Raw genomic sequence first — 24171 nt, 5'->3', positions numbered from 1 at the left:
TTTGGTTTAAAGTAACCAAGAAATACGAAGGAGTCCTCTCCAAGTTGCACAGATATGAACCAGTCAGAAACGGAGAGAAGCAAATTACATCCAATCTTACTTTGCTTGTTTTCTAAGAATGCTGCAGCTTTCACGCATTAATATGCCAAACTCAACAGATGAGACATGGCACCTCCTTCATAAGAGAAGCAAAATTGACCCTTTTCAGGATAGTCAGTTGAGCAAATGAAACTGAGTCATGAGACGTGTTGGGTTTTGGCGTGAAAGTCAAGTCACAGGTTTGGTTAACAAAAGATTTTGACTATAGCGATCTCCAAGAATCAGATACAATTGAATGGAAGACCAAATTGTTGGGCTTAACAGCCCCAATGAACTCTCAGTGCTTTAGTTATAGCAATGGAAATTATTGTTGGTAGCATTATTATGGTTTTTTTGTATGTCCTTAAAAAGTTGAATAATATAATACTCTAGAGTAGACATATATTACTTCTTGGGATAAAATGAGCTTTGTGGCTGTCCCTTGAGAACACAAGGTTTGTGTGTGTATATAAACAATTGTCAATTGCATAATTTAGTGCGTATTATTTAATCCTTTGCTTGCTCGTTACATTTATATCCCTTGGGTTTACCACCATTAATGCTAAACTATGCCAATATTATGCGAACATGCTCATGTGTTCATACAACATACTAGATTAGGCTAAACGGCATTAGGTAATTTGTGGTTTAGTTGTATTATGGCAAATCAATCATTGCTTTAGTGTATTGTGAGAAGCTAGATCATTACAGTTAGATAAGTTTTCTTGTTGGGTCACAGCGTATTATATGAACACCACAGTTGTGTTTTGTTAATCAGGGTTAAAGGCCTAGCATATTATATGAACCCAAACTCAGTGCTATGGCAGAGCTTTTCTTCAAATTACCGTATTTTTCGGACCATAAGACGCACCTGACCATAAGACGCACCCAGTTTTTAGAGCAGAAAAACAAGAAAAAAAATATTCTGAACCAAATAGTACCAGTATACTAAAACAGGGCTTTTCAACCTTTTCATCCATTGTACCACTTTTAGGACAAGGCAATGTCACCCAGCAACGTGTCAAAAACTTGATGCCCCCCCTAAAAAAGGAAAAAAATGATAAAGTACAGGTAGTCCTCGACTTACAATGATTCACTTAGTGACCGTTCAAAGTTACGACACTGAAAAAAGTGACTTATGACCATTTTTCACACTTATGACCGTTGCAGCATCCCCAGGGTCATGTGATTTACATTCTGATGCTTGGCAATCGATTCATATTTATGATGGTCACATTGTTCCAGGGTCATGTGATTGCCTTTTGCAACCTTCTGACAAGCAAAGTTAGTGGGGAAACCAGATTCACTTAACAATCATGTTACTAATTTAATTTCTCTCCTTCTCTTTCTCTCCCTCTCTCCCCCCCCCTCTTTCTTTCTCCTCTCCTTCTTTCTCTCTTTCCCTTTCCTTCTTTCCCTATTTTTCTTTCCCTCTATTTCTCCCTCTTTTTCTCTCTTACTCCTTCTCCCTCTCTATTTTTTTCTTTCCCTCTATTTCTCCCTCTTCCTGTTTCCCTCCCTCTTTCTTTCTCCTTCTCTCCCTCTTTCTCTCTATTTTTCTCTTTCTCTTTCTCCCTCCCTCTCCCATTGTCCCTTCCTTCCTTCTTTCCTTCCTTCCCTCCCTCTTTGTCCTTCCCTCTCCGCGTTAGAGCAGTACCTACGGAGGCAGCCCTGCGGCCCGGCTTTCTCTTGCAGAAGGCAGGCTGAAACGGAGCAAGGAATGCGAATCGGCCGATCTCGCACTCCTGCATTCTCCTCCGCTCGGTTTCACCTTTCCTTGCTACAAGAGAAAGCAGGCTGAAACGGAGCGAGGGAATCTCCCTTGCTTTGTTTCAGCCTGCTTTCTCTTGTAGCAAGAGAAGCTGAAACCGAGCGGAGGAGAATGCAGGAGCGCGAGATCGGCTGATTCGCATTCCTTGCTCCGTTTCAGCCTGCCTTCTGCAAGAGAAAGCCGGGCCGCAGGGAGATTGCAGGAGACAATTGCAATCTCCCTTGCTTTCACTTGTGGAGGTTGGGGCTGGCCATACGGATCACCTTCGGACCGTAAGACGCACCCTTGTTTCCCCCCCCACTTTGGGGGAAAAAAAGGGCGTCTTATGGTCCGAAAAATACGGTAACATTTTTCCATAGGGGATGCTTAAACTTTGGTTCTTCCGTTGCAAATTAGTTGCAGGGGTTAGCATCAATGATCAGATGCTCCTAATTCGGATGAGCAGGGAAATTACCTCCCGAAAGACCAGCAAATGCTCCAGGAAAACCATCAAAAGCAAAGGAGTGTTGTCAATGAAACCTTTTTAATCATCCACTTTCGATTTACACTGATCATCCAAAAAACCACGATAGTCTTTTCAGTCGCCACAGGAGTCTGCATGTGTCAGCCCATCTGGGACCAGTCTCCACTTCTCCACCCATCCCAAACACAGAGATATACACACATTACCCCTGCATTCCACAACCACAGGAATGGCAGAATTGAAAGCACCTATCTTCCTTCAGTGAAACTTATCACGATTTTTTTTTTCATGATGATCATCTCTGAGAGAGGAACCCCTTGCCTAAGATAATTTTCTGGGACTCTGCCAAGAGGCCTGAAATAAGAGGCCCTGTAGGGGAAAATCATTTGGGAGTTGGGGAACAGCTGAAGTGGTTTTAGCGTTGTTGAAATAATGAGGGAAATTTTTTTTTATAAAAAAAATACTTCTTCCAAAAAGGGGGCTTAAAGAGAATGAAAAAATAACTATAGGGAAGAAACTTCTCCTTTGACACTTTCCTCGATTACTGCAGTTTTCACGTATTTTTCAAATTACTTTGGGGGAAAAAAAAACCTTTTCGCATATGCCACTGAGGGAACTCTAGCTGGCAGTTAGTTGTAAATGGGAACTTTGTGTGGGACTGATACAGCCTCGTATTAGATGATCATGTGGTGAAAACTACACTCTGAGGAACATGCTAGGGTTTTTTTTCCTTTAAAAAAAAAAAAGAAACACCCGTTCAAGATGTGGCTAAGTGCTTTAAATAAACCCAATTCCTGTTCAGATACATCAAAAGACACAATATACCCCTTGTGGGCCTCAAACACTCTGACAACTAAGGAGACTAAGGGTACAGAAAGAACTGTTGTTGATACAAAACGCTGCTGGGGGAATTTGGTCACTTGTTTCCAAAAAAGGATCTTATTTTAGGAGCTGGAAATTCTTGCTTCCTTCACCAGAACGGTGGCAAAGTAAAATACCACTGCTATAGGCAAAAAACGTTGCAGTGCGTTCTCTCTTTGCATGACAATGTGGAGTGAAATTAAAGGCAGACTGTATAAACAAGCAGGCAGCACGGAAGCAAACAGTTTGGATGGTATGACAGCTATGAATTATGTACCACTGACACAACACATCTGTCCTGATCACATGAGCAGCCCAGAAAAGGAACAATTCGGCAGAAGGAGGAAGATTTTTCCATGGTCGACAGCAGCGTGAAGGATCCTGCAAGGGTGAAGGCTACACTCAGCCACATCAACCTTTCCAGACATGAGAAAGGATGCAGCAGACGGCAACGGTGTAAAGAAAAATGTTTCAGGAACCACACTTGGAATGCAAACCTTGTTTCTCAGTTTTCTTCTCTGGCTGGCCTAGCCCAGGCTGCAGTTAAGATTCCTATTCACGTCTGGAGGCCTGAGGTTATTTCTTGTCTGTGCTAGTCCCAGGATACAGTCACTGAACTGCGCATTACGTGCTCTTCTTTAGAGAAAGTGCCGCTGCCTTGCTTTGGATCTGGAGGGGAGAGAAAACCATTCTATTATGGTTCAAAAATAAGTGTAAAAAACAGGTTTCTATTGGCTGGGGAAAGGCGATTTCATCTATTTTGGACTAGTGTGAAAGACCGCTGACTTAGGGGTACCAGATCTGAGTTGCAAAGAAAATAATAATAATTCTAAACTACCAGTTGCAATGTATGGCTGTGAAAGTTGGACCATAAGAAAGGCTGAGCGCCAAAGAATTGAGGCCTTTGAGCTATGGTGCTGGAGAAGACTCCTGCGAGTCCCTTGGACTGTGAGGCGATCAAACCGGTCAGTCTGAGAGGAGATCAACCCTGACTGCTGTTTAGAAGGCCAGATCCTAAAGTTGAAACTCAAATACCTTGGCCACCTAATGAGAAGGAAGGACTCACTGGAGAAGAGCCTAATGCTGGGAAAGATTAAAGGCAATAGAAAAAAGGGATGACAGAATGAGGTGGCTGGGTGGAGTCACTGAAGCAGTAGGCGTGAGCTTAAATGGACTCCAGAAGATGGTAGAGGACAGGAAGGCCTGGAGGGACATTGTCCATGGGGTCGCGATGGGTCGGACACGACTTCGCAACTAACAACAACAACTATTAGATAACAACAAAGGGAAAGCTAAATGCTGCCTTCCAGATGTTTGCAGCCCAGATTCGGTAGTCCCAACACTATTGCCAGGATTCACATCTCTGCCGAGTAGTGGGAGAGGAGGCAGCCAGTGGCTGCTCAAAGCTGCTTCAGCACGAGAGTTGCTGCAGCCCCTTATGCTTTGCAATGTTCCAGAGGGCACCTTGGTGGTGCAAAGGCTCACCAGCACCCCCCACACTCTCTTTTCTGAAACCAGGTTCCTTGGGGCTGGCAGAAGTATGGATTTGTTGTTGGAAGGATTACTTGATGGCTGAGGAGTTTGGACAGTTGAGGTTAATCAACAAATACGAAGAAAGGAACTGAGACAGAAGGTATGACCTACTTTCAAGAACTGAGGCACCAATTCCCCAAACTGCATTTGTAGGAAAATGTTTCTACAACAGGGGTCGGAACCACTACTATAGAGAGCAAAATGTGGCCAACTGTAGGAAATCACCCCCTGACTTTCGTGAACAAGTTCCTTTTTTGCACAGACACGCATACTGCATAAAACAGTCTTATTTTATATAAATAGTGCACATTGGTAAAGCCGTTCTTTCTAATACACAAGTTTTAAAGCATCCGAGTGTGTTGAGTTTCATCTCAGTACAAACTTAGCTCGCCCCGCCTCTTGAACTCACCTCCTTTATTACTTTTTCTCTGAGCTCCTCGTGAGTTAAAGGTCTGTTGTCCTCTTCTTGTATTGGCTCATGGCCAAGTCTGCAAACCCCAAAGAATGGTCTGATTAACACTGCCCTAAATACTACAAATCTGTCCTTTAAAAAAAAAACCTGTTCCTGAGCTATTCTAAAATCTGATTGCTCCTATGAGATTAGAAGAATAAGGGAACATTGATTTCATATTCCTCCCAAGAGTTTGGTCTTCTATTTTTCCCTCTTTTTTTAGTAACCCACAAAACGGATCCCGCTGTCTTCTATTTTATGTAGAATTCCATGTAGACTAGAAAACAATTTGGAAACTGGAGCTTCTCCACAACTGCTATTCCTATTGGCCTTGACCTCTAAATTCCAGGATCCAAGCATCAATAACGCCTTTGCCACACTATGCCCCCCTCATCACAGAGCAAATGTTGCAAAATGGGAAATAATGTTCTGTTTTATAATTCACTTGTGTCTTTTGACTCTCATCAGAGTCTTAGTTTGAGCATCAAACTAAAGTAATTTTATGTCGGTGTATCTTTGTTTTACTGATTTTGTTTTTTATTATTTTACTGCTCCAGTTCTTGCTTTTTAAAAATTTGCTTTGCATTCTTTTGCTATGGACGTTTCTTGGCTTTAACGTGTACACTACTTTTTCTATGCATCTGAATCACAAATTTGGTACATCTTAAAAAATAACTATATAAAATCCATTCTTTAAAATCCCATCAATCCTAGAGTTTAACTCAGTCTTCAACCCCACCAAGCCAACAGTATGCAGGATACAGATCCCATATTTTATTAAGTCATAAAATACTTTGAATTTAGGTCAGGTTGTGTTAACTCTGTCAACAGTAGTTTTAAACCATGATTAATCACTTGGCATGTGGGACACATCTGACCAACTATGTTAACAAACCATACTTAAATGAACCGTGGCTCAGTGCAGCCTTCTTCAACTGGGTATCTTTCAAATGCAGAGACTGCAAATCTCCATGCATTTAGTCACTTTTTCTTTGTTTTAAAATTACTTCCCTATGTCACTGTTTATAGTGCAAATTTAAAGCAAGGGCTTGTCCTTTGTTAAATGCCATGCATAAACCTAGGGCTATTAGTATAAAAATTAAAGTAATAACAACAGTGACATTGCAGGCAAATCCAATTGACTGACCGTGGATCAAGGGCTTGTACCCCATCAAATGCTACCTAAATATCCCTACCAGCAGTCCTGCCAATAATGTGGGATTCTGAGAGTTGTCTGTAATACCTGGAGAGTCAAAAGATTCCTCATCCCTCATTTAGTCCAATTTCTTGCTCACCACAAGAAATTCAAAGCTACCGCTTCTCTATCAGACGGCTGCCCTGCGTTGTCTAAAGATTTCTGATGAGGAACAGCCCAGTAAATCAGTTCCAGCTGTCAAGCTGCTCTTAACGGAAGCAACATTGAAGCAGCATTCACCTGAAATTTATACAATCCAAAGCCCTTAACAAGCCCAGAAGATTAGGTGACACCACCACAGAAAATACGTTTCCCATGCCCCACTCTGAATTTAATGTGGAAATGGGGACCTTCTGGATTCTCTGGGTAATAACCAGCTCTCCTTACCCAGCTGTGGGTGGCCGAACAGTCATCGACGTTGGCTTCAGCCCTGGAGTCTGCCCCAGGAGCAGCTGTGCTGTCTCCACAGTATCATAGGGCTCGTCCTTTTCCTAAAGAGAGATCAAATTTAGAAGTAGGGAACAAGAGACCGTTCTTTACCCTCACCTAAAGATTTAGATTAAGAGAGACCCACCAGGCTACATGTATTAATCTGCCAGAAATGAGCGATATGTGGCTCTTCAGATGTAGCCCACTACTACAGCCTTAGTGTCCTAATGCAGGGCTTTTCAACCTTTTCACCCATTGTGCCACTTTTAGGATAGGGCAACATCCGAGGACCACCAGTCGCCTAGCAAGGTGTCAAAAACTTGATGACCAAAAAAAAGGGAAAAAAGTGAAGTACAGGTAGTCCTTGATTTACAACAGTTTGCTTAGTGACTGTTTGAAGTTACAATGGCACTGAAAAAAGTGCCCCCCAAGCTACAACCGAGCAAGACACCTGCCTGCCCGTCCGGTGGCGCTCTTCCTCCTGTCTGAGGTTTTCACTGTTGTAAGCATTTCTGTTGAGGATTGGCAGCAGGGGTGGGGTGGGGGTGTTTGGTTTTTATTCCCCCCACCTCCGCTGGGTGGTTGCAGCAGGTTTTGGTCACTTCAGATGACCCTGGGACATTGTGACCGTCATAAATATGAATCAGTTGCCAAGCATCTGAATGTAAATCACAAGACCCTGGAGATGCTGCAACATTCCAGCTGATCGGCGCTTCTTCTGGGCTCAGCAGAAGCGCCAGGATCAGCGCCGAACTCCAGCTGGACCCTGGCACTGATCCTGGCTCTTTCGTTGAGCCCTGACAGCCCTGCAGCTCCAGCCATCTCTCGCTCAGGCTTGTGCGGTGCTGCCACTGCTTCAGCTCATTCCCCTCCCCCACTACCACTTTTCTAGGATGGTCACGTACCACCTGCCAGGTGCCAATGTACCACAGGTGGTACCCGTACCACTGGTTGAAAAGCCCTGTCCTAATGGAGGGTGAGTAAAACATATGGGGATCTGTAGTTCAGCAACATCTGAAGGGCTGCATGTTGCCCACTACAAGGTTATCCCTTTCCAATACATCAACACTAAAATGGCTTGCGGCTATTATTAAAATGTTTTTTTAAGTTTCTAATTTTTATATTTGAAGAAATATATCACATACACAAACACAATTAACATAAACTATTTAAAAGACTGGGAATGAGCTAGGTAAACAAAACACTGGAAAAGTGAGAACTACAGGTGAAACTCGGAAAATTAGAATATCGTGCAAAAGTTCATTTATTTCAGTAATGCAACTTAAAAGGGGAAACTAATATATGAGATAGACTCATTACATGCAAAGCAAGATAGTTCAAGCCGTGATTTGTCGTAATTGTGATGATTATGGCATACAGCTCATGAAAACCCCAAATCCACAATCTCAAAAAATTAGAATATTACATGCAATCAATAAAACAAGGAGTGTACATAGAACAATATCGGACCTCTGAAAAGTATAAGCATGCATATGCACTCAGTACTTGGTTTGGGCCCCTTTTGCAGCAATTACTGCCTCAATGAGGCATGGCATGGAAGCTATCAGCCTGTGGCACTGCTGAGGTGTTATGGAAGACCAGGATGCTTCAATAGTGGCCTTCAGCTCTTCTGCATTGTTCAGTCTCATGTCTCTCATCTTTCTCTTGGCAATGCCCCATAGATTCTCTATGGGGTTCAGGTCAGGCGAGTTTGCTGCCCAATCAAGCACAGTAATCCCACGGTCATTGAACCAGGTTTTGGTGCTTTTGGCAGTGTGGGCAGGTGCCAAGTCCTGCTGGAAAATGAAGTCAGCATCTCCATAAAGCTTGTCTGCGCAGGAAGCATGAAGTGCTCCAAAATCTCCTGGTAGACGGCTGCGTTGACCCTGGACTTAATGAAGCAGAGTGGACCAATACCAGCAGATGACATGGCTCCCCAAATCAACACAGACTGTGGAAACTTCACACTGGACTTCAAGCATCTTGCAGTGTGTGCCTCTCCATTCTTCCTCCAGACTCTGGGTCCTTGGTTTCCAAATGAGATGCAAAAATTGCTCTCATCAGAAAAGAGGACTTTGGACCACTGAGCAACAGACCAGGTCTGTTTTTCTTTAGCCCAGGTAAGATGCTTCTGACGTTGTTTGTTGTTCAGGAGCGGCTTGACAAGAGGAATACGACATTTGAAGCCCATGTCCAGGATCCGTCTGTGTGTGGTGGCTCTTGATGCACTGACTCCAGCCTCAGTCCACTCCTTGTGAAAGTCCCCAACACTTTTGAATGACCTTTTCCTGACAATCCTCTCCAGGCTGCGGTCATCCCTGCTGCTTGTGCACCTTTTTCTTCCACACTTTTCCCTTCCACATAACTTTCTATTAATTTGCTTTGATACAGCACTTGGGGAACATCCAACTTCTTTTGCAATTACCTTTTGAGGCTTTCCCTCCTTATGGAGGGTGTCAGTGATGGTTTTCTGCATAACTGTCAGGTCAGCAGTCTTCCCCATGATTGTGATTCCTACTGAACCAGACTGAGAGACCATTTAAAGGGTCAGGAACCCTTTGCAGGTGTTATAGCTTAATTAGCTGATTAGAGTGGGACACTTTGAGCCTAGAATATTGCACCTTTTCACAATATTCTAATTTTCTGAGATTGCGGATTTGGGGTTTTCATGAGCTGTAAGCCATAATCATCACAATTATGACAAATCACGGCTTGAACTATCTTGCTTTGCATGTAATGAGTCTATCTCATATATTAGTTTCCCCTTTTAAGTTGCATTACTGAAATAAATGAACTTTTGCACGATATTCTAATTTTTCGAGTTTCACCTGTATATTGGATCTATGTAGACCTATGAGTACATGGGACCAAACAGAGATTACCCTATAGCAGGGCTGTCCAACCTTGGCAACTTTCAAGACTTATGTCTTCAATTCCCAGAACGTGGCTGGCTGAGGAATTCTGGGAGTTGAAGTCCACGAGTTTTAAAGTTGCCAAAGTTGGACACCCAGGTCCTATAAAGCTTTAGTCACATATTTTCCCTGCAAATTCTAAGGTGATTTTTATGCAATAAAACATTCCCCAGTTCCTGTTATAGCAGTCTAAATTAGGTTGGGTAAACTGGGAAAAGTAAGCTGAAAGTCACCTTTTCCTAACCTGTGGGTAAAAAAAAAATCCACGCAATACTTTCTCCACACAGACAGACAGAAATGAGAATTGACCCATCTCCAGTCTTGTTGCTGTCTGCATACCTCAGCCTTCTTGTAGGAATACATTGTGAGCAGCTGATTGACCTTCTGTTCAATTATGCTCAAGTAAATGGCAACGTTCTTATCCTGAGCAGTTGTTGTCCCGCCCAGCACTTTTTCCAGCGAGGAATGGTCACACTCCAGTTTCCAGAAGAGAGATTCAATTGCTTTGAGAGGGGGGGAAAAAGGAAAGTGAATCCTGATGCTTGCCATTAATTGCCATGTCCTTCAGAAAGAAGCTAGAGATTTTCTGCCTGCACCTAAATTAATCAATGGCTCTGCACTGCACCGGGGGTGGGGTGCAGTGGGGGAAACTTGCTTCCAACACCAATTTCCATGGGTTAGACCTTGTCCAATCTTCTGTCTAGGATTTGCATGATGGATGGTGGGACAGTTGGTTTTCCAAGATAAAGGAAGACTGAAGGGCAGCAAAAGAAGCGATACAGAAGAAGCTGCCAGCATCAAGTTCCCTTCGTCCAGTGCGCTCGCAGAGGGAGGGTCTTCTCAGGGTGCCGCCGGTAAAAGATTGCCGGCGGATAACACCCAGGGGGAGGGCCTTCTCTGTGGGTGCGCCACCCCTCTGGAACCAGCTGCCTGTGGAGCTCAGAACTGCCCCTGACCTGCGTTCATTCCGCTGGGACCTGAAGACTTGGCTCTTTGAGCTCTCTGGCCCAGGCTGAGAATTTTAACTGGGGTTTTATTTTCAGGGATAATTTAATCTTTTTAATTGTCTTTTAACTTTTGTATTTTGTATTGGTGTGATTTTAAAATGCCCTGTAAACCGCCCTGAGTCCTTCGGGAAAGGGCGGTATATAAATCTAATAAAATTAAATTAAATTACATTAAATTTTGAAAGGCCCGCTTGTCTCCTGCTTAACTTACAAGCTGCACACGTGTGTGGTGTTGGGGAAAAAAAGGCTTCTTTTATGCTGTCAGAAGGAACTGGCCATCAGGTTTTCATGTTTTGAGGGAAGACCCTCTGTTTTTGACACTATACCCTTCAAATACCTAGCCTACTAACAAAGATGAGTTTATCACTGTGGCCTTTGGAAGCTGGACTAAATGCCCATTTCCATGGCCATATTGTCTGGAGCCAGTGGGAATTTGTATCTACTTTGCCCAACTTTCTGCTCAAACAAGGAAGTGTCTTTCTACCTCCAGGTTACCCCCATACCATCTCAGCAAGCAGTTTTTCCTGCTGATCAATGAACAATCAGCCAGTCGCAAACCAATTCTCTTGAGCCTCTTCTTATCCTCTTTTCCTTCTCATGGTCCTGTCTCAGTAACTACTGAAGCTGGGTAACCATCACTTTTTTCCCCCTAGTGCTAAAAAAATAGAATGTGACCATCTTTGGGGGAAACATCATTTACCGGAAGGAGGAGATGCATTAAGCGAAACCCCCACCTCAGTATATTGGGTCGTGTCAGACTGAAGAATGTTGGCCTACTGCTTGTTTGGATCATAACACATCTCCACAGACTCGCAGCTTTCGCTGTCAGGGTGCAGCATCTGACGCAGAATACGGCACGGGTAGCTAATCTCGTGCGAATTACTGCCAACGTGTGAACATCACCTTTGATGTCCATTAAGCTTCCTGGTTCTCCTGATATTTGCTGCCCATCATCATAGGTGGCTATAATTAAGCTTTTGGTCTTGAAGTCTCTGGGCTCCACATAAATCAGTTTTAAAAAGTCAAGGAGAAGAAGGGTAATAGGTGGCAGTCAAGGGTACCAAGTGAGAAGCTCTGGCACCAGTTTGACTTCTGGTAACTTAACTGATGACCTGGAATTCCACACTTGGCTGTGATCATCCTAGCAACGATCTCAAGAGGTGCCACGGTCCCCCCAAAATATTGCACTCTTGAAGTAATTTTTTTTTTTAAAAAAAGAACCCACAGCTGCTTTCATCATGAGACAAGAGCCAGTCCCCAGCTGCAAAGCTTCAGAGGAAAACTTGCTCATTATTATCCAGATTTACTTAGCACAACCATTAGTAAGCCTTTTTCTCCCCTCATCGCTCACCGCTTTTAAGCTGTTCCCAAATCTTCAGGAACCTTTTCAGGTTCTCCTCAGCCTGATTGGCCTCCTTCACCGTCTCCTCCTGTTGGGTCTCAGTTTCGTGGAGCTGCAACAGCTGCTGGGCCTCCCTTTGACCGTTCCGCTTTTGAATCTCCTGGATCTCATGACAAAGCTGGAAAAGCAAAGGTAAAAGATGGAAGGGACTTCTTATTTTTTTACCAACTGCAGAGACATAAGACTGTCAGGGATGGAAGGGGCCCGGGAGATTATCTGTTCCAGCCCGCTGCCTTGATCAGGAATCCATTACGACATTATCCCCATCAAAAGGCCGCCTGGCCTCTATTTAAATACCATTCTCCCAAGTTATGCTGTTCCACTGCTGAACATCTCTTACTATTAAGAAATATTATCTGATGTCCAGCTAAAATCTCTTTCTTATTTAAAATTATTTCTTTCTCAATGTCTAGAACAATTCAGAACAATTCTCCCCTTCCTTCTACGTGATGGCTGTACAGAAGGTAACTATCAGGTATCCCAGAGTTTTCTTTTATCCAGGGTAACATCAACCATTGTTTCCAACTGTTCCTATTGCTCTTTCCAAGGCCCTCACCATCTTGCATTCACATGTTCCAGTCTGACACTGTGCTTCCTAAAATATTCCAGGCCTGTTGCAGAATAGAGGAATGACAAGTTCTCTTGTACTTTTGTTGAAGCAGCCTAGGATGGCATTTGCTTTTTTTTTTTTGCAACTACATCACACTATTGGCTCATGTTTGGCCTTGTGATCTATCAAAACACCCAGACTGTTTTCACACGTACTACTGCCTGTTTGTTTGTTTGAAACTCCCTCCACCATATTCATGTGCTTTTGATTTGTCCTATCTAAACGCAAGATTTTCCTTGGGCTGAAAAGCAGCAAGATGAATTTCAACCAACTATCAACTTTTAAAAATCCTTTTAAATTCTGATATTGCCCTCATCTTTGTTATAGAGGCATGATGGCACAATGGTTAGAAACCAGTATTGCAGGCCAATTCTGCCCAGTGCCAGCAGTTCAATCCTGACTGTCTCAAGGTTGACTCAGCCTTCCATCCTTCCGAGGTAAAATAAGGACCCAGATTTGGGGGGGGGGGCAATATGCTGATTCTGTAAACCACTTACAGAGAGAAAAGTAAAGCATTGTAAAGCAGCATATAAGTCTAAGAGCTCTTGCTACTGCTACCTCTACAAGCCTGACAGGATACATTCATGCGCATATATGCATTTATAAATTTTTGCTAATTCAAAGAGGAGTGGATAGCACTTCAGTGGTTGAGAAAGTCACAGAGGCAATCACCTCTAAAAAATACTGCCCGTCTTAAAAATAAAAAAAAGAGAAAGAAGAGGAGAGATCATCTTTTCTACTCACCTCATGAATTTCTTCCCATAGTCGGTCCTTCTGGCTGTTTTGCTCATTGACATAGGTGAACTGAGCAAAATTCCTTTCCCTATCTATAGAGGGAAGGACAAACGTTATAGAAGCCAACGTATCAATAATCAGGGCCCAAATATCCAAGGGGCACTGGAGGCCGGCCGACCTCAGTAGGCCGAGGCAGCGAACACCACCTAGTGCAAAATGATCCCTGTTTTTTTTAAAACTAACTGACATTCACATATGTCACCTTTAATAAATGTATCCAGAGCCATATTCAGATCTTTTGAGCCAGTGAGCTCCAGGAGTTTATCAAAGGCATTGCTGTAAGATTCAAGCAACTCTTCCTCACTGTCTTTCCGTCTCCGTTCTTCTTCTATTGAGAGAGAAAAAATACAAATAAAAGGAGCCCCAGTTCTCCTCTAATGTTACAAGTGCTAAATCTCCCTCAGCGTTAACTCCCAACTCTCCAGCGCTCATAAACAGTTGGAGCCTGTCCCTTCTAACCACTGAACATACAAAACATTGATGTTACCATTAGGTTGTTCCATCAATGCATTTTTAATAACGTTTTTCCAAACTGAGTGCCAAATGTGGCTGCTGAGTGCTGTGCTAGCGATCTGAATTTGCTTTCATTCATATTTAACAGGGTCACTCCCAAATCACATCTGTAACCATTTCCACCTTCTGTCTTATTAAAAACTGCAATTAGATAACATCTGGAAGTCTCTCAGAGGGTGTGAGATGTGGACCACTGCATTACAGAAATCAAGTCATGCGGCTATTGCAAAAAAAGACCACAGGAGCCAAGCTATCCCCATCTCGAATTCCTGCAATTTATCAACAAGTAACAGTATCAAGCCGATCCAAAGGCCTTCCCAATTCATCAAACAACAGAACATTGATTTTAAACCACTCTTACATTGCTCCTAAGTACCCATATCTTGAGCAAACTTCTTCTAAGATCTATGCAAGTGAATGAAGCCTGCGTCTTCTTTTCACTGCACTGTTTTTACCCATATGTGCATTTAAAAACAGACACCTAAACTTCTCTAAAATTCTTCTGACAACCAAATGAACTCCCTTTACAGCCCCCCTGTACCAAAAGTAAAAAGGACTTGAGGAAATAATTGGTCGCATAACTGTTTACACATTGGTCTTTTATACATTTTGTTGCTCATTTTAAAGTTTTATCTTTCAGCGCCCAATATATCCCCCCCTGCCGCCGCCATGTGATGCTGGCCCCAACCCCTGTCTTTTTTTAAGAGCCTAAAGACATGACTGTGCCAGTTGGCTTGGAGCCCCCAATGGGGGGAAGAGCGCAATGGAGGTGGTTGATTGACTAACAACACCACTCCACCAGAGCTCCATGTGTCCTTAGGTTGTAAGGTTTGATTTTAACATTTTATGTTTTAACTAAGATGTAACTATAAGCCACCCAAGAGTTACCCATGACAGGGGTAGGCAACCTTGGCTCTTTTATGACTCGTGGACTTCAACTCCCAGAATTCCTGAGCCAGCCATGCTGAGGGGAAAGGGAGAAGTTTCCAAGCTGAGCCATGCTGGCTCAGGAATTCTGGGAGTTGAAGTCCACGAGTCATAAAAGAGCCAAGGTTGCCTACCCCTGCCCTATGAGATGATGAGTGGCCAATAATTTTTTATAAATAAATAAATAAAATAAGTATTTTAATGCTTTTAACCTTTGAACTTCTTTATACTGTTATTTATGGCACTGCAAGGTGCCCAAAGTCACTTGAGAGCGAGATGGACAGCACATATAGTTAATAAATGAATAAATAAATGGCTTGCTTCAAGCAACTTAAAACAGGGACAGTTGTCCAGAAGCCAGGTGCAGAAAGCTGAATGCCAGAACCGCTTGCTTTTAAATCAAAGAATTCCTCCTGCTTCACAGCTGGCTTTCTACAGGTTCAAAGTCACCTTCCCCTGCTAATGATGTACATAATAAATACACACGTCTCTTCGCCTTGGCTCTCAGCGCTTCTTCAGTGAAGGTCCTTTCCTGCAGCTTGGTGTTGACAAATTCAGACATGCGCCGGTCGTTCTCCAGGAAGCGCTCCAATTCTTTCATCTCAGATATATACTGCTTTAAGTCCTTCTCTGCTTTGTCCCGCAGCTGGCCCAAGCGGGCATGAGCTTCATCCCTAAATTTATCCCAGATAAGAAAAAAAAAAAGAAGGGCAAGGTTTACAGAGGTGGAGAGAGCCAAGTATCCAGGCTCCTGACTTCTCTTCGTAAGGGTCAGGGCGCAGATGATTCCCATTTGCAAAGAAGCTGAAGGCATCTGTGGGCCAGAAAGCTTCGTCCAACTTTAGCCCCGTAACCTCCTCGCAACAGACTTGAGTGCAGGCTGAATCCCTGGTATGTCCAATTAAAAATAATTTCTGCTAAATTTGAATCCCAGCTTATCCAGCTTGGGATCTTCCAGTTAGATCAACTGATAATATTCTTGGGGGGAGGGGAAAGAAGAGATGAAATTAGGGAAAGGATTCTCTAATGCCAATGAAATAAAGCAGACTGAACATTTACTTCGCTAGTAGTCGGGAGTCTAAACTCTCCCCCTTTCCGCTCCTGCTTATTAAGTGTCTGCCTTTCTTCCTCGTAGTTTTGTTTTAGAATCAGAAAATGACAAGAGTTGGAAGGGACCTTGGAGGTCTTCTAGTCCAACCCCCTGCTCAAGCAGGGAACCCTATACCAGGGGTCAGCAACCTGAAAGTGAAAGAGCCACTCGGAACCAGTTCCCTCACAAAAGGAAAAACTGGGAGCCGCAAAAAATGTGTGCGCATGTGCGTACATGCGCGCATGCGCAGAACAGGGTTTGACTGAAGAGTGGAGCCAAGGCGAGATATGCACCTACCCTGCATATTTGAATTGACTGGTTGAACTTTTTTAGTCCCACTTTTTTTTTTGGGACTGCACATGGCAGAGGACTGGGAGCCGCAGGAGATGGCTGAAAGAGCCGCATGCGGCTCCGGAGCCGCGGGTTGCAGACCTGTGTCCTATACCATTCCAGACAAATGGTTGTCCAATCTCTTCTTAAAACCTCCAGTCATGCACCCACAACTTTGGGTCAAGCCGTTCCTCCTATTATTCTCATTGTCAGGAAACTTCTCATTAATTCTAGGATGTTTCTTTAACCATCTTTCATCCACCATTTCTTGTCCTGCTCTCAGATGCTTTGGAGAATAGGTTGGCCCCCTCTTCTCTGTGACAACACCTCAAATATTGGAAGACTGCTATCATGTCACCCCTAGCCCTTCTCTTTGCTAGACCAGACATATCTGTTCCCACAACCATTCATTGTATGGTTTGGCCTCTAGCCCCCTAATCATCTGTATTTGCTCTTCTCTGCACTTTTTCTACAGCCTCAACATCTTTTTAAGTGGAACTCTTGAAAAGATAAGAAGCAAACAATGTAAAATCTGAACAGTCCATTAAATAACAAAAAAAAGCAAGCGGAATAGCAGCTTCTCCCAACCAAAAAAGAGAAGGCACATACATTTATAAATAAATAATAAAAGCAGAGGGCCTCTGACCCATTACAGTGCACGAGTGTGAAAAAGACAGCAAGAACTAAATCTCACTTCTGCTTTATGTAGGACTGCTTGCATTTTCCCCTTGACACTTGCTAGAATTCTTCTCAACGGCTTTCTTAGTTTTTGCTATAAGCACATCGATCGTGTCATGAATCACAGTCTACAAGCACAGGCATCGGAAATGAGCTGTGGCAATGTCAAAGTGTGACGTGATGCCACTGCACATATAACACAATTGAGTACTTGCATTTGGACATCTGAGATGAATACACAAGTCATGCTATTTGTTTCAAGGGACGTGTGTCGTCACTGCCCACCTGCTGCAGATGCCCATGCCTGCTAAGCTTGTAGTTCTAACGCTTGGTGGGGAAAATCCTAACACTAGTTTAAAGTGTGCAAAATCAAATCCTCATTGTTATGCGCCATATACCTGCAAACTAAGTGACATGCTCTCAGTAGCTGAATCAAACTAGACTGTAAGCAGCTTTTAAGAACTTGGGAATCCAGATTCCTGGCTTTTCCTGCTGTATTATATTGTTAGCCTGTCTAAGTGTTCTGAGATGGATTAGGAAAGGGATGGTAGAAAGCATCAAATGTGAGACTATACTTGGCTTCATGCTGAGCCATGATATGCTTATCCATGTTTACCAAATAAGCCACAACTTACAAACCGTAACGGTTGAGTTTTACACATACATCATATATACACCCCTGCCTCAGTTTCTAGTTCTTCTGTTTATGGAAGGGCAGGAAATCCAACAATATTGGACTGAGAACACCAGAACGAGGGTAGATTTCATAATTTGGGAGGTCAGGGTACCAGATGCAAACTGCAGTGTTCACGTCACCTTTAGCTAAAATCACAATGCAAGATTATCTTTATAGTATGGTTTGCATATATGTAAAGAGAGCACAGAATTTCAGTGACCTCAAAGCAGACAATGTTATTTTACATAATGTAAATGGCCACTTTTATTTATTATTTATTTATTTATTGAATTTATATACCGCCCTTTCCCGTAGGACTCAGGGCGGTTTACAGGGCATAAAAAACGTCAATACAAAAATTAAGAACAATTAAAAAGATTAAACTAAATCCCTGAAAAAATATAAAACATATAAAACCCCAGTTAAAACCCCTTTTAATATTAAAAGGTTGAATTGCCCAGAAAGCATGGTTAGTAATTAATCAATCACTTAAATATGAGCCATCAGTGTGCTGCAGCTGCCAAAAAAGCCAACACAGTGCTAGGCTGCATTAACAGAGGGATAGAACCAAGATCATGTGAAGTACTAATACCACTTTACAATGCCTTGGTTAAGGCCACACCTGGAATACTGCATCCAGTTTTGGTCACCATGATGTAAAAAAGATGTTGAGACTCTAGAAAGAGTACATAGAAGAGCAGCAAAGATGATTGGGGGACTGGAGGCTAAAACATATAGGGAACGGTTGCTGGAATTGGGTATGTGTAGTTTAACGAAGAGAAGGGCGAGGGGTGACATGATAGCAGTGTTCCAATATCTCAGGGGCTGCCACAAAGAAGAGGGAGTCAAGCTCTTCTCCAAAGCACCTGAAGGCAGGACAGGAAGCAATGGATGGAAACTAACCAAAGAGAGAAGCAACCTAGAACTAAGGAGAAACTTCCTGACAGTTAGATCAATTAACCAGTGGAACAACCTGCCTCCAGAAGTGGTGAATGCTCCAATACTGGAAGTTTTTAAGAAGAGACTGGCCAGCCATTTGTCTGAAATGATATAGGGTTTCCTGCCTGAGAGGGGGGGTTGGACTAGATAACCTCCAAGGTCCCTTCCAAATTATTATTATTATTGTTGTTGTTGTTAAGAAACTGCCACAATGCATGGATCGAGAAGAGTACCCATGAAGAATATCGAGAAGCTTCAACTGGTGCAGAATGCAGTGGCATGGGCAATTGTATGTATCCCTGGATCACTGTTTCTCAGCGTGGGCAGCTTGAAGATGTGTGGACTTCAAGTCCCAGAATTCCCCAGCCAGCATGGAGTTGAAGTCCACACATCTTCAAGCTGCCAAAGCTGAGAAACACTGCTGTAGATGGACTCACGTTACAGCTGTGCTCCGTGAGCTGCATTGGTTGTCAGTTTGCTTCCAGGTCCAAATCAAAGTGCGGTTTCTGACCTTTGAAGCCCTACATGGCATGGGGCCAGGGTTATCTGAGGGAGCATTTCTTCCGTACAACATCTACCCATCCCATCAGGCTGGGCAGGGCAAGCATTCTGCGGGTCCCATCCGCAAAAGAATTCCATCTGACAGGACCTAGAGGTGGTGAACCTTTCCTGCTACGGCACCCATCCTTTGAAACGTCTTCCTCCTGAGGTGAGGTTAGTCTCAACCCTTGTAGCCTTCCAGAAAGACCTCAAAAAGTGGTTTTTACAGCAAGACAGGGGATTCCCTGGCCATTGGGAGGCTGCACGCTGGTTACATTGTATGTTAATATCTTCGCTCTTTTGGTCTTGTTTTGTGTGTTCTTATTGTTCTAAAATGTTTTAATTCCTGGTTGTAATGTGCGCCACTTAGGGTCACTTCAGGTGAGATAGGCAGCCATCTCAAATAAAGCGAAAGTGAAAGTGACAGATAAAAGGGAAGGCAGCATGACATTTAAACAGCAATCACGAACTAGTGGAAGTATAAACGCTTTGCAATATCTACTGCAGATCCCAGGACAGGCTTCCCACAATGACTGAGCAGTGCTTTCTTCTAACCTTGCATCATAAGCTGCAGAGGAGGTGCTGACCACGTTGACAATCGTTTTACGAGTCTCCAGCAGTTCCTGAGACAAACACAGAAAGAAAACATTTGTTGCAACGCGACCTTACCGTTCTGCATAAAAGCTCCATGTCCTATTTGAAGCCCAGCCCATTCTCTCCAAAACATCATGTTCAACTTAGCAACAGGTCTATTGACACATTTTTCTTCCTAATTCTCTTCTTCCTCAACTCTGATCAACCTCAAGAATGAAATTGGGCTTAATGATTATTCTTTAGGGTGTAATTCCACAAGCATAAAGTATCCCGTTAAGTGTGCCCAGAAAATCTGTGGTGGCATCAAAAGCTGAAGAAGCTTCTTCTTCTATGGAAAAAGTTATCTTCAGCAATGAAAGTAATCTGAGGTTTCTTAAATGTTTTCATTAACAAATAAAGCAAGGTAATCTTCACGATGTAATTTCATATGTATGCAATAGCTCACATTTAGGAAACTACAGAAATGGGTGACCAAACAACGGTCAGCTTGGGTTTTTGACAGATTGGAATATTCTGGGTAACCTTTTAAGCAGCAAATGTATGCAGAACCCAATGTAACTTAAAGCATCAGAATTTCATTGTTAAATTATGTTCTCAGCTTTATAACCCAAAATAACTTTCCAAACTGCATTTTTTAAGCCCATGGTTTTCTTATCTGCCAATTAGGTACCTCAGTTTTAAAATACCGAAATAGCCAATCACACCTTTCCATTCTGGGAGAAAGTTCTTGCTAAGCAACCGAATCCCAGAATTCTCTAACAGAACCTCATTATCTTATAACATGACTCCAGTCTTCCTTGAAATTCTGTTAGCTAAGAATCCCAACAAATTTAACCATTTTTTAAAAAAATTCGCTTTACCTCCTGTAAATCTTTATACTGCTGTTCAAAGTGATCATGCCCAACTCGGAGAATTTCTAGATCCTCACGTAGTTGCGAATTCAAGACAAGCTGAGAACTGAATTCGGAGGAGATCTGGAAACAGAGAGCGGAATGAAGAAAGCTTTAGACCACTCACAAGTTCTGGCACCAAATCTGGGTATCCCTGACTATTTTTACCTTATCTAGTTGGTTTTCTACTGTCTGAATCTTTCTTTGCAAATGGGCTCTCTGCTCCTGGATCAGGCTGTCACTGCCCACCATCTGCTTCCGGTCAGCCAAACGGTTCTCCCAGGTTTGGATCTATTAACAACAAGAGAAGAAATTAGTTAATGGAAGTGAAATGCAGGTTATTTTCAGACCCAAGAAATTTAATATTTGGAGAAATTCACATTCTCTCAGCTCTTTTGCTCTTTGATCTTGGGCTCTAAATGCCAATTCCTGCTGCATTCTTCATCCCTATATTTAACCCAGAGGTCTAAATCTTATATTCATTTACTCCTGCACCAATTTCCAGTTTTCTTTATCTGGATGTGAAAGAGACATCTGCCATGGACATTCGACCATAATGAAGCCTGCCCATTACAGTCTTATGTCATGATGGTCATAAAACCGGTCAGTCTTGCAACCAAACCGATTTTACATTTTTTTCTGCAACAAGCATGGTTTGCTGAAAGCCAGAAGTGCCGATTTTCAGCAAAACCGTTGTAAAATGCAGTGACGTGACCACAGAATGCTGCAAACAGCCATAAATGTGGCCGTGTTGCCAAGTGCCCAAAGTTCGATCGTGTGACCAGGAAGGGGGCCTGACTGTTTGAACTTCAGATCCAAGTCATAAATCCCTTTTTGGGTCAGCCTAACTTTGAACAGTCACTAAGCAACTGGTTGTAAGTGGAGGACTACCTGTAATTGTTTTTCCCTAATGTACGAGGACAGTAATTGCTAGAATTCTCAGCAATGTGACCAAAGGGCTGTGGGCATTTTAAGAACTGAAAACCCAATACAACAATGGGATGCTACGTAGCAGACGGCCATCTTACACATTTCCACGCTGCCTCTTAAGACCTTGTTATCAGGACACGCCTGTGTCTCTTGTTCTTTCATCTCACAACTACATCAACCTTCCAAGGTCCCAGAATCCCAGCTCTCCAACCCGCTGCTTCGTCCCATTTTTGGAAAATAAGTCTGAAGTCTTATCCTGTCTCTCTATACCTCCTGATCAAGCCGAGTTATCCGCTTTTTTTCTTTAATCATTTGTTCCTTCACGGCATCCCGTTCAGTCAACAAGGATCGGAGTGTTTCACTTTGGGCTTTTTCTTTCTTCTGGTTGGCGTGGCCCTCAGCCACAGCCTGTTTGTATCGTAGATCTTCGTTCTCTTTTTCCAGGCGCTTGACCTCAACCCTGTCCAACAAAAATGAAGTGGGGATTTTCAGAGGTGGTAAAATAGCCCGGCGAGATGCAGCCAGGCGGGCAGGAACAGGAGGTTCGTGGCCATGATGATGGTGAATTTTGGTTGGGAGTGGTGGCAGTGCCAGTTCGAGAAAGTTTGTGGCACAGGACAAGGAATGATTGGAGAGCTATGAACTTGCAGCTGAGCATGTATTTCACAAACTGTGAATGGGGAATTCAGGTATAAGGTGCATTTAAAAGGCAGCCAGCATGGACAATCCACTCTAACATTTGCATTAGGAAACCTGAGAGCATAATTGTCTGAGGCAGATATGACTGTTGAGATGATAGGACTTGTCACTGTAAAATAAGCAAGGGAAATAAAAATACATGATTCCCTTAAAGATGGAATAATTTATGAGGGCCTACATAGAAAACTAGGAAGGGACATTCTCCTGATAGTTGGCAAAATGAAGTAGTCTAAATAAGAAAAGGAAAGACAGTAGGAATGCTGGATCCTCTGGGAATACACTGGATTAAAGGGCTAAGATGAAGACGGATAAAATCCTGGATCAATACTGCACAATTCTGCTGCAGGCACACATTATGGCAGACACCAATTATTCCTACAAAATGGATGGATATTTATACAGCATTGTGTGGGGGTGAGCCTCATGGCCATATGGCATTAAATAAAAGCAACTCATATGCATTCACAATTGACAATTATACGTTGCTAAGAGCATAGCAGTTGTCACGGGCATCAGCATTATGTCAACATCTGGGTCAGCATATGAAAAAGGAAAGGGAAGAGAGAAACTAGTTTTTTTTTTTAATGTCTCAATTTTTAGTCTTCTCCGTGCAGTAAGGCATATAGTATCCAGACTGTTTCAAAAGCTAACATTGGAAATGAGAGCTCAAGAGATGGAAATCCAAGAATGCACGTGGGGTGTCATCGCTAACCAAAAAAGATGAGGTTAAAAAAGTACGAAATTATGCAGGACTGGAAAATAATAAGGTAAGAAATCAGCTAATCAAGTTAAAATGTTCAAGGTTGGAAACAAACAATGTGGACCTCTGAGGGATGTTAAACTGATTCTAATGCTACTTCTAATAATGGCAGTTGAAACAGATTTTGCAGGTTTTCTATCATTTTCTATCATTTCAAAACCTCTGTGGTGATTATCAGTCGTCCAGGTCGCGGTTGTCCCAAAGGTGCTCTCTTTCAAAAGGCAACTAGACTTTGTTTTTTCCTTGAAGACCTTTTGCTTCTCATCCAAGAAGCTTCATCAGTTCTGACTGAATGGTGGAGAACGGAAGGATTTATGTTCCTTGCAGCCATGAGGTCCTTACATGACTGCAAGGCACATAAATCGTTCCGTTCTCCACCATTCAGTCAAAAGCTTCTTGGGTGAGAAGCGAAATGTCTTCTAGAAACTCCAGCTGCCTTTGGAACTTGTGTTTCGAAGATGACACCACACAGCCCCATGCCAAAATAGCAGCTGAAGTTCAATGCCTCTGAAGCAGGGGTGTCAAACTCAATTTCATTGAGGGCCGCATTGGCATTGCGGTTGCCCTCAGGGGGCCGGGTGGGTATGGCCTGGGTGGGCGTGGCCTACTGGGTGGGCGTGGCTAGAGTGCGTATGGCCTACTGGGTGGGTGGGGCCAGCTCTACATAGTTTGTATCAAGGGTGCCTATGGGGGCCTGGGCAGGAGTGGGACAGATCTGAGGGTCTCTGGCAGAAGGAGGGTCTCTGGGTCAGGGCCAAGGCAGCGGGGGCCGTTCCCTCACTGTTTCCAGGATGGCTTCACGGGCCGCAGGAAACCACTTCGCGGGCCGGATCTGGCCCCTGGGCCTTGTGTTTGACACGTCTGCTCTGAAGTATGGAGTAGACATAACAGCGAGACATTTCAAAAGTATATAACAGATCATGAGAAGCCTCTTCCAGACCTCCTCCATTTCTCTTACTTTGTCCCTAATATAAACTTATAATGGTTTTAACTCTTGCATAAAATGAAAGGGGTAAGTAGCTTCTCCTCCCACCCTATGCATGCCAAACATTTCACAATCGTTTTGAGAAATGAAGAACTGGTAAAACGATATTTGAT

The 24171-nt window shown here is 43.1% G+C and overlaps 2 protein-coding genes across 2 annotated transcripts in view; one reads left to right on the top strand and one right to left on the bottom strand.

Annotated features, from left to right (window-relative positions):
* Positions 1 to 3053: 3053 nt before the first annotated feature.
* Positions 3054 to 24171, bottom strand: part of ODAD1 (outer dynein arm docking complex subunit 1) — a 28169-nt gene continuing 7051 nt past the window's right edge. Inside the window, exons 5-16 of the mRNA XM_083376530.1 lie at positions 21885 to 22074; positions 20853 to 20975; positions 20655 to 20768; positions 19756 to 19823; positions 15434 to 15621; positions 13710 to 13835; positions 13457 to 13539; positions 12052 to 12220; positions 10033 to 10196; positions 6740 to 6843; positions 5116 to 5194; positions 3054 to 3842 (exon numbers count right to left, since the gene is read on the bottom strand). Of these exons, the coding sequence (XP_083232656.1) occupies positions 3798 to 3842; positions 5116 to 5194; positions 6740 to 6843; positions 10033 to 10196; positions 12052 to 12220; positions 13457 to 13539; positions 13710 to 13835; positions 15434 to 15621; positions 19756 to 19823; positions 20655 to 20768; positions 20853 to 20975; positions 21885 to 22074 (1453 nt within the window). The 3' untranslated portion in view covers positions 3054 to 3797. The remainder of the gene's footprint in view (positions 3843 to 5115; positions 5195 to 6739; positions 6844 to 10032; positions 10197 to 12051; positions 12221 to 13456; positions 13540 to 13709; positions 13836 to 15433; positions 15622 to 19755; positions 19824 to 20654; positions 20769 to 20852; positions 20976 to 21884; positions 22075 to 24171) is intronic.
* The window catches only part of EMP3 (epithelial membrane protein 3 (MAM blood group)), a 36189-nt gene continuing 34965 nt past the window's right edge, over positions 22948 to 24171 (top strand). The window contains exon 1 of the mRNA XM_083376534.1: positions 22948 to 23080. The gene's annotated coding sequence lies outside the window, so the exon portion shown is untranslated. The remainder of the gene's footprint in view (positions 23081 to 24171) is intronic.

This window comes from Vipera ursinii (assembly GCF_947247035.1).
Source record: "Vipera ursinii genome assembly, chromosome: Z".
NCBI classification, from domain to species: domain Eukaryota; kingdom Metazoa; phylum Chordata; class Lepidosauria; order Squamata; family Viperidae; genus Vipera; species Vipera ursinii.
This window is presented reverse-complemented; position numbering and strand designations above follow the sequence as displayed.